Genomic DNA, 16,601 nt, shown 5'->3' with positions numbered 1-16,601 from the left:
CCATTCGTCGTTCATCCTGGAGTGCGCCCCTTGCTTTTCGAAAAATAAGAGAATCTCATTACAGTTACCACACACCAATCAAGGCAAAATCTGATCATGACCAAGGGTCCGTAAAGTGGTCCAAGACTCAAATTTGAAGCGTAAATTTGGAGAGCCATAAAACCCTGTAAATTACCACTCTGACTCCCCCACTATCTCCTGAACAACCACATCAATATGAAATCGAGAAAAACTACGCAAACTTACAGGCACATCAGGACGCCATCCCAACTAAGGCCCCTCCGTGCGCCATCAACCTCAACCTCAATCAATCAACAAAATCACTCATACACCGCACTTTCTCCATTCAAACACGATCCAATTTTGTCTCCATAAAGAAGACAACAAGGGAATTATACAATTTCAACATATATCGAAGCCTGCGAACAGCCCGTAGACTCTCCAACCCCCAGACATTACAGCATAAGATTTTCATGGCTATCGGTCTAACTACTCCTTAGTGGCCACCGATATCAGATATAAACAAGTGATAGAATGCTCATTAGTATCATCTGCCAAATCTGAACCGGCAGAAATGTGAACTAAAGAGAGATCAGTTCGCTGTCGTTTCTTCCCATCAAACCCATCTAGAGGACTATCCTCCGAATCATGTAGCATGAGTACCAATCCTGTTCCCCTCACACCACACCCAGTACCAGTCGCAACCATCCCTTCCAAGTTGATCCCTAGAATCAGATTACGGGGCCCCAAGAAAGATGTGGAAGGGGGAATAAGCTAATGTACCCCCCATTCCATGCGAAATGCTAGTACAAGGAAAGGCACCAACAATCCCCTTTCACAACCAGATGATGTCAACAATATAGTAACCCACCTACCCACCGCCCGAAATGAGATATCCCAACCCATATCAAAATCAGTGACCTTCCTCATTAATCGAAGGACAGAACCCATCCCCATGCCCCAAGCAGCCACAAAAAAAGCAGAATAGCATAAGCTTCTCATTGGAATCGGACGTAAACAGAAGTCCTCGAGGAAAGTTGAATCTTCTTTCGACGCTACAAAGGTAAGCGAATATTAAGGCTCATACGTATACGAAAATAGGAAAGGAGACCAGCATTAACCTGTTTCATATCATAATCCTCAAACTACCCAACAAAATTCCACAATTGTTGAGCAACTACCTCCGAAAAAAGCCCAGGCGATAAATCGTAAACCAGTAGTACCAACAGAGGATCCTCTGTATTGTTCAAGTAGTGAAAAACCAATAGGTGACTGTTAAAGGTCCAAGGCAGACCCTTCACAACCCAATCAATGTCAACCTGGTTAAAAAAATGAAACAGAAACTGCTTCTCGCCAAGCTCCAAAATCTGAATCCCACCCAAATGATGTCATAAATTTGCCAAAGTAATTCGCATAGCGGGAAAGTGCACCACACTAACAATCGCAAAACAACCTACAAAAGAAAACTCATAAAGGTATTTTGGGACAATCGAACCCCCTGCAAGGTGGATGACATCATCTTCCTCCTCCGAAATTCGCAAATCTACCAAACCAATCTCTATCAGCAATAGAACGCATAGCACTGTTGCGCTAAAAAATTTCGATGCAAGACGACTGCTTAGCAACTAACCAACCAAAATTAGAAATCGAAAAAAGAGAGTGCAGAAAATTAACGTTAAGGAGAACCAAAAAAGAAGAGTGCAAAATATGGCGTACTAAGAAACAGACGGAAGCGCGCCGAAACGACAGACTCAATAACAATCAATTATTTAAAAATCAACCGTCCAAATAATTTTATTTTTAGATAAATTTAACCGTTAATCCTAGCAATTATAAATTGGATAATTAATAATCCGATTTCATAAGACCGCGCTTTTCCATTATGTGACAGCTGATCATGCGAAATGGACTGATTAATGAAAACTCAGCTTAAATTCCTATTTTCTTTTCAAAATATGCTTTTTTTTTCTTCTTTTGCCTATTTTAGCCATGCATTTAAGACCCTTGTCTTTTGTTTCTGTTTTTTTTTTCATAAATGACGTTTTTATTGAAATACCCACTCCCACACGTCCTTCCCTTTAAATGCTTGCTTGCTTAATCAATAAAGATTTTAACTAATATGCATCGAATGAAATCACGAAGGTAAATTAATTTAAATATCTATAAGTAATTGAAATTTAGAATTAGGTTTATTTTAAAAAATTTGGTTCTATTTCTTAGCTTTTAAAATTTAAATGTAATTGTTACCATTGTTAAATTTAAGTTAATTTTTTTTATTTATTCTTATATTTGGGTTAATTATAATTTTTTTATTTTTCATATCCATTTTTTAGTCTTTATGTTTAAGTTTCGTGATTGTCACTCCAAATAACATTATCTCTAATGTTCGAACCTATATTTCATTTTGGAAGTGCTATGTATCTTACTATTGCACTTAACACTTATTGGTACACCATATTTTTTTAATTGAGTATTTTTTTCTTCAAAAATCACACTAAAAAATTTTTTAAAAAAAATGTCAAGAATTGAATCTGTATTTTAAAATCTTAAAAATAAAAATTTAGTGACTAAATTTTAAATTTTTATAAAAGTAACAAAAATAAAATGGAACGCGAGTAAAAAGAAAAGCAGAATAAAAAAAAAAAGCAAATTGTTATCTTGGGGGGGTACAAATACAATTAAAGAGGTTGGTTTCTTTTTCTTTACAAAACGTTTAATCATTTCCAAAGATAGGGTTAGTTTTATTTGTAATCCAATAGAAGCTTTGAATTGTAAAACCCCCTTAACTCTCCACCGACAAATACATACATCTTCCCTAATCTATGACCTCAAACTATTTTTACTAAAAGTACATAATTCCTAGAAAGTACCCAATATGTTTTTAAAGTTGGTGTCACAGTGTTTGATGTCGAGAGAAAAAGGGGTTTGCTTCACCAAAGTAGAGGGTGACTAATTGAGATACTGCAGATTTTGAAGTGAAAGAGAAGGGAAGTAAACTTGAAGAGGATTGTGACAGTTTGTCCGTATGAAAAAAAAAAAAAAACCACAATACAAAGTCAAAACAGGCTTTCAAATTTCATAATCCCAACCTGTCTGAACCCCATTGTTGGGCAACTGAAAAGTCCACTGACCATTATCAACTTGCCACGTGGAAAGATCCCATGAAAAAAACCATATACAGTTTGGCAGTTCAGGTTGCGGTTGCAGGCCGCGCAGGGCTTTGGGTTTGGGGAGAAGTCACTCCCTTTCCAATCTGACATTCTATCTAACCCCTGCCACTTTGCCTATGCATATATAATTAGCCATTTGTTTTTTTTTTTATCACAATTAATTACCACCCACATTTTTTTATAGCCTTTGACACCATCATTTTCTTTTTAACTTTCCCTGGATTTCCCTCTTCTGTGTCCCTCCCAAGTCTCCGGCTTTTTTTTTTCCAAGCATCCAAAAGGTATTTTTTTTTCTTCCTGTGTGTATAAATCCATTTTTTTTGTCGGTCTCCTGACATTTGTCGTTTTTATGAGAAACCCAGAAAAGATATCACCTTGTTTGTTTCATGACTGTTTTATTGAGGTATTATAATGGCTTTACTCTTTTTTCTTTTTCATTTTATTTATAATTTGTGATATTAGTTGGTGGTTAAATGATTGTTGTTTATTTATGTTGGTTTCTATGATTATCTTTCTTTATTTGTTGATGATGAGTTAATGAATATTTGAGTGGATTTAATCATGGAAGATCTGATTGACGAGTTTAATGAATATGTGGGAGAAATTATTAGATGAGCTAAAAGGTTTAACTTATGGTTTTGTTTTTTTTTTTATAGGTTGCTATAAATTTGGGTGTGTTACAAAATTTATGCTTTCTCTTGCTTGGATCTGGCGTTTCAATTGTTTGATAGGATAAGATAGGATTGAATTGAATTGGAAACCAATTTGGTGGTGATAAGTTTAGGATATTTGTGGGTTTTGGCACATACTGATGCCAGGTGTTCCCATGGATGAAATTAAAGAAGAGGGTGTGATGAATGAAATGAAAGGGACTTCTGCACATGTTAAGGAAAATTCGGTTTCCAAGAGAACACCAAGTCCGCAAAGCCCTCGTGGTGATAGGATGGTTCAGGTTGAGACCTCTATTGAGCAGCTTTATGAGAATGTATGTGATATGCAGAGTTCTGATCAGTCACCTTCGAGGCAGAGCTTTGGATCATATGGTGAAGAGTCCAGGATTGATTCGGAATTGCACCATCTTGCTGGAGGAGAGAGTACAGAAGTTGAGATAATGAAAGGGGAGGAACAGGAGGTGGATAAACCAGAAGATGATAGTCGTAGTAATTCATCTTCTAAGAAGGGAAGCTCATCGAGTGGTAAGAAGTCAGGGCTGCTGGACAAGCCCAGACCCACAGCTGTAAAATCCATTTCTTCAGGTGATGTGAAGAAAGTGTCTCGGCCACAACTGGACTCTGAAGCATCAACAAAACCCAATGTTAAGGGGAAAACTCCACCTGAGAAACCTCCCATCAATAAGGGGAAAGTTAAGACTCTGAAGAAACCAAACACGGGAGTCTTACCCATGAAGAAAGGGAAAGGATCAAAGCTACAAAATGGAACTGAGGATGCTTCCGAGTCGGGGTTAGGTAATCCTGATCTTGGGCCGTTTCTACTCAAACAAGCTAGGGATTTGGTGTCTGCAGGAGACAATCCCCAGAAAGCTCTTGAACTAGCACTTCGAGCAGCCAAATCGTATGAACTTTGTAGCAGTGGAAAACCCAATTTAGAATTGGTCATGTGTTTACATGTCACTGCAGCTATATATTGCAGCCTAGGCCAGTACAATGAGGCAATTCCTCTTCTTGAACAATCAATCGAGATTCCAGTGATTGAGGAAGGCCAAGAGCATGCCCTGGCTAAGTTTGCTGGTCATATGCAGTTGGGTGATACTTATGCTATGCTAGGACAGCTTGAGAACTCAATAACCTGTTACAGCACTGGTTTTGAAGTCCAGAAACGAGTTCTTGGAGAAACTGATCCTAGAGTTGGCGAGACCTGCCGGTATTTGGCTGAAGCTCATATGCAGGCATTGCAATTTGATGAAGCTCAGAGGCTATGTCAAATGGCTCTTGACATTCACAGAGAGAACTGTACGCCGGCTTCTCTTGAAGAGGCAGCAGATAGGAGGCTCATGGGTCTCATATGTGAAACAAAGGGAGACCATGAAGCTGCTTTGGAGCATCTTGTTTTAGCCCGTATGACCATGGTGGCAAATAGCCAGGAGGCAGAGGTGGCTTCTGTTGATTGCAGTATTGGAGATGCATACTTATCTTTGTCTCGATATGATGAAGCTGTTTTTGCCTATCAGAAAGCACTTACAGCTTTTAAGACAACTAAAGGAGAGAATCATCCAGCGATTGGGTCAGTCTTTGTCCGGTTGGCTGATTTGTATTACAGGACAGGGAAATTAAGGGAATCAACATCATACTGCGAGAATGCCCTTCGAATCTATGAAAAGCCCATGCCAGGGATTCCCCCGGAGGAGATTGCCACTGGCCTCACTGATGTTTCTGCCATCTATGAATCAATGAATGACCTTGATCAGGCAATCAAGTTGCTGCAGAAGGCCTTAAAAATATACAATGATGTCCCTGGTCAGCAAAGCACAGTAGCTGGAATTGAAGCTCAGATGGGAGTTATGCACTACATGTTGGGGAATTATTCAGAATCTTACAACTCCTTCAGCAGTGCCATTTCGAAGCTACGCATATGTAGAGACAAGAAATCTGCCTTCTTCGGCATTGCTCTCAATCAAATGGGGCTGGCTTGTGTGCAACGCTATGCTATAAAGGAGGCTGTTGAGTTGTTTGAAGAAGCTAAAAGCATTTTAGAGCAAGAGTGTGGACCGTACCACCCTGATACACTCAGCGTATACAGTAATCTCGCAGGCACTTACGACGCAATTGGCAGGTACGCAATTGTCAAAATCCCCAACACTCCTCTCCTGCCAGAAGGAAAGATATGCTTGTACTTGTTTGATTTTAGATTTTTTTTTATTGATGAACGGAGAAACTGTTCAACTTGTTTCTAATGTTGTTTGTATCGTGTGACATGATGTTAAAGCAGGTTGGATGATGCCATTGAAATACTGGAGTATGTTGTTCAGACGAGAGAGGAAAAACTGGGGACAGCAAATTCTGAGGTAGATGATGAGAAGAAAAGGTTGGCTGAACTATTAAAGGAAGCAGGAAGAGTTGAAAGCAGAAAAGCCAGATCATTAGAAACCCTTCTTGATGCCAACCCTCATCATAATTCTAAAGCTGAGGGATTTAAGGTATGAATATGCTAAACATGAATTTATGTACTTTATGATTGAAGATAATATATTATAAATGGAGAAAGAAATGAAAGAAAAAAGAACACAGAGTTATGTTTTCTTTTCCCTTTTCTTTTTTGTTGGATAGATTCTCGGCATGGAGATGGGTATATATATAAATACTATGTTGATAATAAAAATGGGTGGACAGTGGGAGTTTGGGGGTGAAAGAAGTGTACTATTTATTGTACTTTTATATTTGATTAAAGGTTACTTTTAAGTCACTATCGTTTGTGATTTTTATTATTGGTAAAAGTAAAGATTCTTTGTTGGCATTTTCTACTTAAGTTCAACTGCCATTTTCTATGAAAATGTTATGCAAAACCATATCATTATTAACAATCAAACAGCCTCATCAAGCAGGAGACTTGTTTAGGGTAGAGGAACATATCCTGCCTGTTTTAGTTCTAGTGTCAAACTATCTATCACAGGGTATATCTCTTCCGACTGATGGTGTGAACAATCACCCGCAACAAATACATGTATGTCATTATCAATTTCAATCCAACTACATCCAGGTTGCTTTTTAAGCCCCATGTCTTTAATTTCTGATCTAACCTTGACAACTTCATGTGCTTTCCCCAAATCTTCAAGATGATTTGCAAGGAGGACGCGATAACCGATGCTTGTGGCATCAAGTTCGAATACGTGATTGGCCACAACCTTAGCCAGCTTTTCATCACCATGACTTCTGCAAGATCCAAGAAGTGAACCCCAGATACGATCATCGGGCTCACATGGCATGTCCATGACCAGATCATATGCCTGACTGAGGTGGCCAGCTCGTCCTAGAAGATCAACCATACAAGTATAGTGCTCAACTTGAGGCTGAAGTTTGTATTCTTCAACCATGCTTTGAAAAAAATTACATCCCATGTCAACCCTCCCAGCATGGCTGCAAGCAGAAAGAAGGGATGTAAAAGTTACAAGGTCGGGTTTCATGCCTGCTTGCTTCATTTTTACAAAGGAAGCAAACATTTTGTCCATGTCACCATGCATTCCTAAAGCGGATATTATCGTATTCCAAGATACTTGATTTCTTTCATGCATGTTCTCGAATATAATCCATGAGTAATTGATGTCACCACATTTGGCATAAGCAGCAATCAGAGAATTACTCACAAGAACATTGGAATTCCACCCTTGCCGTATTAAGAAACAATGAACCTCCTTACACAGAATCCTAACTGACAAGTGAGCACAAACAGAGAGAATACATGCAGTTGTTACAGAATTGGGTCTAATTCCTTCACGCTGCATGTCACAAAATGCTGCTAAAGCTTCATCCAACCACTCATTCTGAGAATATCCACATATTAGGGCATTCCATGCAACCAAATCCCTGAAACGTAATCTAGAAAAAATATTTTGTGCAGACTCTATATCTCCACATTTTCCATACATATCAACTAGAGCACTACCAACATAAAAATCGGAAACACATCCTGTTTTAACAGCTAAACAATGGATTTCCATGCCTTTAGCCTTGAGAGCCAAGGATGAGCATGAGCGCAACACAGCCAAAAGCATCTGAGAATCAGGGAAACCATACTTGGACATGAAGTTACAGAAAAGTTCCAGTGCCCTAAAGGGGAAATCATTCTGAGCAGAATTTGATATAACTGCACCCCACATTACCAAGTTATCACTATGAGATCTTCTGAAGATTTTCAAAGCAGATTCAGGATAACAACATTTGAAGTACTCTCTATAAGAGCAGTTTGAATTCTGGTGTCGTTTTCTAATCCAAAGGCAAGTATCAATCTGTGGATCTGTTTTCCTAAGCTTAAATCAAGTAACTGTGTGCACAAAACTAAAGCAGCCACCAATGTTGAAGAGTCTGGTTCAATTTCTAACTCTAACATCTCAACAAATAATTCCTGTGCCTTTGACAAACACTCATTAGAGACATACCCCATAATCATGACATTCCAAATCACAGTATTTACTCTCACTGATTCTTTATTTACTATACTTTTGAAAACATGCTCAGCATTTCTAACATCTCCACATTTCATGTACATTTCAATCAATCCACTAACCAGAAACTCATCATTTTCCAATCCATTTTTCAAAACAAATCCATGAATTTCTCTTCCAAGAATCCATGACTTGATCGAAGCACATGATGAGACAGCAGAGAGACAACCTACCCGATTTGGGAACAACCCGTGCTCCTTAGTCATCAAACTAAAGATCATCAGTGAACCCAAGTAATCCTCTGATTGATAGAACCCGGAAATCATGGAATTCCATGAAACCAAATCTCTTTCACTCATTTTCTCAAAAATCTGAACTGCATCCTTAATTTCCCCACATTTGAAGTACATACCCAAAAGTGCATTCACAACATAAACATCAGCCAAAAATCCTAACTTTAATACATGACCATGGATTTGCCTGCTGCTTTTAACATCCGAAAGCCCACCAAATGATTTAATCACACAAGGAAAGAACTTAAAATCTTGAACTTGGAAACCATTTCGAAGAATTCTAACATAAACCCTTATAACATCTTCAAACAACCCCTGTTCACTAAACTCCATAATAAGCTTATTGCTTGAAAACCCATCTTTGTTTTGTGGTTTCAGAGATGGGCTTTCATGGAAATTGAGGGAAGTGAAATGAGTCTGAGAATTGCTAGAAAGAGAAGATTTTTTAATAAAAGAAATATTTTTGGAGAAAAGAGGTACCGTAGAAAACAGTTGAACCTTTTCTTGATCCTTAGAGTGATTTTGTAGGTGAAATGAATGGTGGTGGTTGAATAGTTTCATAGCTTCCATTTCTGCGTTACTCTTCGTAGTCTTGGAAGAGACGTCTAAAATAAAACCGCACATAAAATAACTTTTTTAAAGGGTTTTTTTCCCCCTAAGATCTCGGGTCGGGGCTTACGGTACAAAATGCTGCGTTTTAACATACCTCACAAAAGGGCTTTCTGTTTAAGTTTTAACGCAGAGCTTCCCACTCGCCATTCAAAGTCGAAAGTTCGCTACAATTTGGCTCCTTCGATTGGGGGAAAAAAGTTGGATTTTGAATGGAAAACAAACAGTCCAGTTCTCCGGCAAGCTTCGTTGATTCGACAGTGGTAAGTAATTTTCATCCTGCATGCTTTTCGATTTTTTTAATTGTTTTCTTCAACTCTAGCTAATAATATTAATATATATACACACAACTGCGTTTAGGTTCCTGGGGATGTGGTGCTCGACCTCTCCTCCATGACCAACCAGACCATCAAGCTAGGTGGTGGTCTCCGTCAGGTCTGTCTGTTTCACTCTCGACCCTGTATATATTTTTGGCTTCAAAAGTTTCTTTAATGATAATGAAAAGTGGGTGGATTTCTTTTTACCTAGGATTGTGACGCTATTTCTGCTACGAAGGCCGGAACACTTAGGTTCTCGAAACCAAATAAATACTGGATTGAAAGTTCGCAAAAAAGGGTTAGCTTCATGCTTTATTTAATTCCTTAATTATTACAAAAAGGAGTGAATGCTGCATTGTTGTTTACTGTCAGTACAAAGCTATTTTATTACCGGGCGCCCAGTATTTTCGACATCAGAATTGTGAGTGATGTACTCATTTCTTTATCTTTAAACAGTATGTGCCTTGCGTGGAAGATACTATTCTTGGTATTGTGGTGGACTCTAAAGCAGATGTAAGTCCTCATCTGATTGTTAGTTGTATGTTAAATACTTTAGCAGTTCCAGTTCGCTTTTGTCTTTGTATTGTATGAAATATTTGTGTTTGCGTTCTATTTTGAAAGGTGTTCCAGGAGAGGAATCAATTTGGTTCTTCTCGTATGTTTGGACGAGTGAATAGACTATGCAAAGAAATTGAGAGTTCAGAGTTTTCTTTTCATTTTTTTTCCTTCTTCTCTTGAGTTTGTCTTTATGACCATGAAGAGTGGTAGGTGATACTGTTATATGATAATGGCTTCCAAAAAGAGAGGGAGCACCGCCTTTAGATATAACAGGATAAGGGAAAAATGAAAGTCCGATTATGTTAATAGTGCCTTATTGTAATAATGTAATTTGCCCGTTTATTCTCTTCGATGGACGAATGAAAAGCAAAAGGAGATTGCATGAAATGACCATGATGATGTGTTGATGTGTAATTGATAGAAACTAACTGGAAATTTAGGAGCTTATTCACAAAGATCATGTTAGAATTTTCAGGTCCAGTATGAAAATTCTAAGATGGATGAGATCTTATAATGATGAATAAGTAACAATTGCTTTCCAGTAGAACTTAGTATTAGGCTTTTGAAAAGCAGTTAATCTCCACATAAGATGCTGCTTTTGCATGTACCTGGTCAAGTTTGGTTTCTATTGCATCATTGCCTTCCTTTCCTTCTGCATCCCATCAACTTCAATAGAATGTGCCTAGAGCAAACTGTTGATTTAGTGAGAAAAATCTCACTGAGGTTAGTCAAGGAGGTATTTAGCTGACAATGGAGCATTTGGTATGGTAAACAATGAAATAAGGAGGACATAAAATTAGATTAATTTCTTGGTAAAAATTTATTCTAATGTCACTTCCTAATACTTTTGGTTTCAAGATGTTTACTGCCTCAAAACTGTCTATGCTTACAACTAGCTATATGAATTATCCGTGCTCGCTTTAGAAGTAAACTTGAAGGCACTAGCATTGCCCAAATTTCCGAATACTATTGAAGCCTTGAAAGTTGAGACTATAAGCACTAATGATTCATTGGCAAGTTCTTTTGAAGATTGCCTATCTAATAACGGTGACATAGCACAGTAGGTCTCCTGTTTCTCTCAGACGTTCTATTACTATGTGCAAGGTTGGCTTTCATTTTCAGAATTTGGTAGCAGTCATCTGATTTTCTTTCATATAACCAGGCTTGTATTTCCTACATCAATGGACAGATTTAGAATTAAAAAAAAAAAAAGGAATCTATTTCCTATTTTGTGATGAAAAGAGAATTTGCCACTGGTGAAGTACTGTGGCATGGTATTATGCTTTCAAGGAATCTGCTACAACTTTGCGACTGTCAGATTCACCTTGTATAGTGAAACTTGTTTGGATTTCATGATGAAAGAAAGAATAAAATTGGATGGAGGAGATTGATAGACACTTCCACTGTTGTATTCTTCACCTTGAAGTAACTAACACAAGCAAAAAACTTTATTGCTTTGAAGCTAATTATATATTGTACCCTGTTTGAATATGGCTGTCTACCATGTCCTTTCTAGTTGCAATTATCCATATTTTGATGTGAGCTGTTTATATAAACATAAGTTTTCTCGTATTACATAATCTTAAAAAGGTAAACCTGCTTTTTTGAAACTGGAAACTACCTTTTCTCATTATTTATTTTATTGTACATTTGTTCCTTCCAGAATTTTCTGATTGACATCAAAGGACCTGCAATGGGTTTTTTGCCTGTGCTTGCCTTCGAAGGGGGGACCCGGAGGAATATACCAAAGTTTGAGGTATGGATACTTTCAGTTCATGTTTCGATTTACCAGCCATTGCATTTCATCTAGATGTTCTTATCCAGTGATAACTCATGGACAGAAATTAGTGGAATCTTTTCATAATTCAATCTTATTTTCAATGCGATTGATTGGACTGTACCATTTGGAGGTACATTATTTGCTGAGGAAAGCAAGCCCAGTCTTGTTTGACCCCTTGGACTTTCCAGAACTATGTAGAGCATCTCTGGTTTATTGATGTTTGAGTAACTTCATCAAAGTTTTTGATGGCATAAATCAGAGTATCATAGAGTGAATATTTATACAAATATCATATTTCAACCGAATTTCCTTTCTTTGTGCACCAATACACGGATGCATAATTGTTTGGTTGTATCTTCTGTGAGATTGATATTTCATCTTTTCTAGAATTTTTGTGATGCTCATTAACAATGTTTTGAGATTAATTCTCGCAAATCTTGAAGTTTAAAATCAGAATGGGATTGTTTTCTGAATTTTGTGTGCACATGTTTTCAATTATTAATATGGTATTTTGTCTCAGTCATGCTTCCTTGTGTATAATTCTCATTGTTACAGGTTGGTACTCTTCTTTATCTTCGGGTTGTGAAGGCAAACTTTGGCATGAACCCTGAATTGTCCTGCACTGATGGTTAGTCAACCTGCTTTATATTTGTCACAATTTTGCGTTCTTTCCTTGTGAATGTCTTAGTTTTGTTTAGACGTTACCTTTAAAGTCTGTTATGTATAGCCAGTGGAAAAGCTGCTGAATTTGGCCCCCTCAAAGATGGATACATGTTTGAAACTTCAACTGGCCTGTTGAGAAAGTGAGTCAGCTCTTTATTTATTTGAGATACTTGACTTTCTATTTTTATCAGTGCTCATTTTAGCTCTTTTCTTCAAAGCACTTAGGTAGCTTTTACGTTTTTCATTTGGGTGGAATAATTCTCTTGGTCATCTTCTTCTCTTTTTCCCATTACAGGTTGTTAAGTTCACCAGCATGTCCGGTTCTTGAGGCTCTTGGCAAGAAACTCTCCTTTGAAATAGCTGTTGGCTTAAATGGCCGGGTTTGGGTATGATTCTTGAGTCAGACCTAATCAAATTATTCCCTCTATTATTAAATGGATCAATTTAGTCCATACACTATTAAAAAGAATCAAATAAGGCCAAATTAGAGTTTACTGTTTAAAAAATTTTCATTTACTATTTAACAGAATTAATATTTTTAAATTTTTTATCTTCTGTAAATGAAATCTTTTGTTTGGAATTGAACTGTAGCTGAAAAGAATAAATTTTCAAGATTTTTTTTTTGTACAGAAAATGTTAACTTCATTACAGTTTGGACTTATTTGATTCTTGTTAATAGTATAAGGATTAAATTGATCTATTTAATAATAGAGGGACTAATTTGTCATGTCAACTGAAAAAATCGTTCAGACACCTCTTGAGCAACTGATTTTTCTTTTTTAAATGCAAGAAGTTAGAACTCTATTGAAAATTTCCTTAACACTAAGACCACTCAAAAGTTGGTGCATTATTGAAGGTGAATGCTGCCTCTCCAGACACCATTGTTGTTGTTGCTAATGCAATCATGAACTCGGAATGCCTAAGTGGAGCACAACAGATAATTATGGTGGATCATTTACTTAAGAACATTCAATAATGAGTTCGGAAATTTTATGGATAACTTCTAATCTGTGGTGAATGGTCTTTCCTTTTTGAATCATTTGGTCTGATTTTCGTTTATTTTTATGGAACTAGCATAAATCTCAATGTTTATTGGTGCAGCTGTATGATCTGATGGACTCACTGGTCGTCGTGTTGCTACGAGAGACCAAAAAATGAACAGCGAGTCAAAGTTATTGGCCTTATATGCATAAGATGAACATGTAAAGATCATTTGGCCTTCCATGATTGCAATATCTTGAATGTTGGCATGTGTTTCGCTTTATTGAGTATTCCTCTATAGAACTTTGAATTATCCTAGAAGGTAGCTGAGAAACACAAAAAGGCAGTGGTGTATTTCATTTGCTATAAAATTCTTTTCTCTTTCTATTGAAAATTGCTATATATATATATATTGGTTCATTAGTGGAATAGGAGCTAAAACGGCCACCCAACGGCTCAGAGAGATTTGGTCATAGACAACTGAGATAAACGAGGTTACATCTGGCTTAGAAAAAGAGCTACAAATGCTTAACCTCAAATGTCATAGACAACTTAGAAAAAGTGACTATAGCCTAATAGTAACAGACGGCATAATAAATGCTCCAAATAAGTCTGTTAAGAAAGAAAAAGATTCTAATGGTAATCGAAAGATTAAATCCATTTTAGACTAATAATTGAAATCATTTAATTTAAATTTGTTAAGGAGAGGTGGGAATCTTATATTCTCAACCAAGGTTTTGTTTCTCAATTCTATGGAGAGTATCAACAGGAGCTCCAACGAATTCATGGAGTGGGTGTATCTCGATTGGTGAAAATATAACCTACAATAGTTCACGGGAAAAGTGTTAGTATTGTGCATAATATTAATTATGGATATTGTGCCTATGGAGATTCAAATCACCAATCAAGGCTTATATAACTTGTTAAAATTATTTTATTAAATTCAAGTTTATTATAAATGCTATTTTTCAGTTACTAGCTACTAAGTGATTTTTTTTTTAAATTTTATAGGGTCATTTCAATAAATTTAACAAAAGAAAGTTTTAATAATGTTAACAATTGGACTTGTATTTTGAAATCTAAAAAGTAGAGAGACTAAATTCTTGGAAATAAAAGTACAATGACTAAATCTAAATTTGTGGTAGCATATTTTAACCTAATTAAAAATTATTTAAATTGAATTAATTTTATTAAATTGATTTAAGTAGATTAAAAATATTCAAATGATGATTGAAATCTGATTAAACTGATAATTGAAATTAATGTAAAGAAGATTTTGCCCGAATTAATTTTTCCAATGCAACCTGCTTTCGTTCTGGCAGCTTGATTATTAACAATGTCATGGTGACATTTGAAAATGTTCATCATATGAAAAATAAAGGAAGAGGTAAGATATGAGAGATAGCTACAAAAATTTATATAAGCAAAACGTATGATAGTGAACTGAAATTACTTAAACTTTATCCTAATTAAATTAGGTGGGTTAATTGATTTGTGATGTGTATTACTACTGTCAAATACAAGTTTACTCTTAATGGTGATGAAGTAGGTCCAATTATTCCTCATTGTGGTTTGCACTAAGGCGATCCACTTTCCCCCATTTCTTTATTTATTTGATGTGCTGAAGGTTTGGGTTTTATTTTTCAATAGACAGAGTGAAGAGGTGATTTGCATGGAATTTCCATATGCAACAATAGTCCCACCGTTTCACATGTTTTTTTTTTTTTTTTGCGGATGATAGTTTCTTTTTCTTTTGGGTTAATGAGTCAAAATGTCTAACGGTACGTTTGGTTCACTGTAATTAAATAGAGTTGTAATTTGAATAGAATTGTAATAGAATAAAACTGTAATCAGTAATTTAATTGTTTGGTTGAATGAAATAGAATAGAACTATAATAGTATTCTTGTGTTTAGTTTAATGGAATGGTTTTATAATAGCATAAGGAAAAAAACTAAAATCACTAGAATACCTTTAGCAGAATTTTTTTAGGTAGATGATTATTGTCATTGTTATTAATTTTTAATAAGATTATTATTAAAAATAATTTAATAAAAATAATAAATAATTTAATCATATTTTAACATAATTATTATTAAATATAATTTAATAAAATAATATATAATTTAATAAAATTCTTAATATAATTATTATTATATGAATTAAAAAATCGTAATATATAATATACTATAAAAATAATATATTATCTACTTTATTATTTTTAAACTGCAATACATATTTAATGTGCTAAAATATCATTAGTGAAACAAATAATTTAATTATTCTACAATAAAAAATAAAATATTAGAAGTAACAAATAACTTGAGAATTATATTTTACATCCAAACATAATATTCATATATTAACAAAAAGTTACATGATTTCATTAGTTTATATGTCATAATCCATATGTTATAAAATTTTACAACACCAAAATGTTACAACATTGTAATGACATTCTATCATGTCATTATACCATCCAAATATTACAAACACAAAAAGTTACCAAAATATCATCAACACAACCATGATTTTTAATGGTCAGCAAGAAATCTTCTCACCCATTCCAATTACACAGAAGAAGGTAAATTAAAGAAAATGAGCATTTGCGTTGGATGATCTAGAATTTTGCTCAATGCGCAATAGCGCTCATCCTCAGTTAAACCTTCTACTTCACATAATGTTGGATATAATGTTAGATGATACGGGGTTGCGCGCGGACCAAGATCGAGTTGCCAAGTCGCGGGAAACTCCTACGAAAACCCTAAACAATCAGATCTGAAACGAAACAGAAAATTAAAAGATTAGAACTTTAAATTTCCAGATCTGAAATAAAATCCCCAAATCAGCTAAGAATCAAATTGAGAATAGAAATAAGTGTTAATAAGGGTTCTTGAAACCCTAAAGGAGATTGTGATTCTGCCCAATTAAACACCAAGATAGTTTTCCCCAAATTTCGACAATCTAATTTCACCCAAAAAGAGTATGGAAGAACCCTAGAAATTGGGGATTTTTGGGCTGATTCCTTAAGATAGAAAAATGCTGAAAACAAAATAAAAACAGAAAATAAATTAGATAAAGATTCAGCACAAGTAGAAATAAAGAAAGAATTGACA

The 16,601-nt window shown here is 35.6% G+C and overlaps 2 protein-coding genes and 1 pseudogene across 3 annotated transcripts; 2 read left to right on the top strand and 1 right to left on the bottom strand.

Moving 5' to 3' along the window:
* Positions 1–2,889: 2,889 nt before the first annotated feature.
* On the top strand, positions 2,890–6,590 carry LOC107933398 (protein KINESIN LIGHT CHAIN-RELATED 3). Of its 2 annotated transcripts, none has more exons than XM_016865606.2 (3): positions 2,890–3,451; positions 3,827–5,960; positions 6,117–6,590. In XM_016865606.2, exons 2-3 carry the CDS (start codon positions 3,982–3,984, stop codon positions 6,328–6,330), a joined length of 2,193 nt encoding a protein of 730 aa, XP_016721095.2. In that variant the 5' UTR covers positions 2,890–3,451; positions 3,827–3,981; the 3' UTR covers positions 6,331–6,590. The 2 variants fall into 2 exon arrangements, with proteins under 2 accessions (XP_016721095.2, XP_016721103.2); XM_016865614.2 differs by having other exon boundaries at positions 2,890–3,573.
* A 148-nt stretch (positions 6,591–6,738) lies between these two features.
* Positions 6,739–9,149, bottom strand: LOC107933390 (pentatricopeptide repeat-containing protein At4g21300-like; annotated as a pseudogene).
* A 33-nt stretch (positions 9,150–9,182) lies between these two features.
* LOC107933413 (putative exosome complex component rrp40) lies at positions 9,183–13,881 on the top strand. Its single transcript, XM_016865622.2, has 10 exons — positions 9,183–9,451; positions 9,549–9,623; positions 9,717–9,803; positions 9,962–10,018; positions 11,727–11,819; positions 12,399–12,471; positions 12,571–12,646; positions 12,802–12,892; positions 13,363–13,519; positions 13,608–13,881. The coding sequence occupies exons 1-9, from the start codon at positions 9,401–9,403 to the stop codon at positions 13,480–13,482; spliced, it is 723 nt and encodes a 240-aa protein (XP_016721111.1). The 5' UTR covers positions 9,183–9,400; the 3' UTR covers positions 13,483–13,519; positions 13,608–13,881.
* The last annotated feature ends 2,720 nt before the right edge of the window (positions 13,882–16,601 follow it).

The sequence above is a fragment of the Gossypium hirsutum genome, chromosome D02 (assembly GCF_007990345.1).
Source record: "Gossypium hirsutum isolate 1008001.06 chromosome D02, Gossypium_hirsutum_v2.1, whole genome shotgun sequence".
In the NCBI taxonomy this organism is placed as follows: domain Eukaryota; kingdom Viridiplantae; phylum Streptophyta; class Magnoliopsida; order Malvales; family Malvaceae; genus Gossypium; species Gossypium hirsutum.
This window is presented reverse-complemented; position numbering and strand designations above follow the sequence as displayed.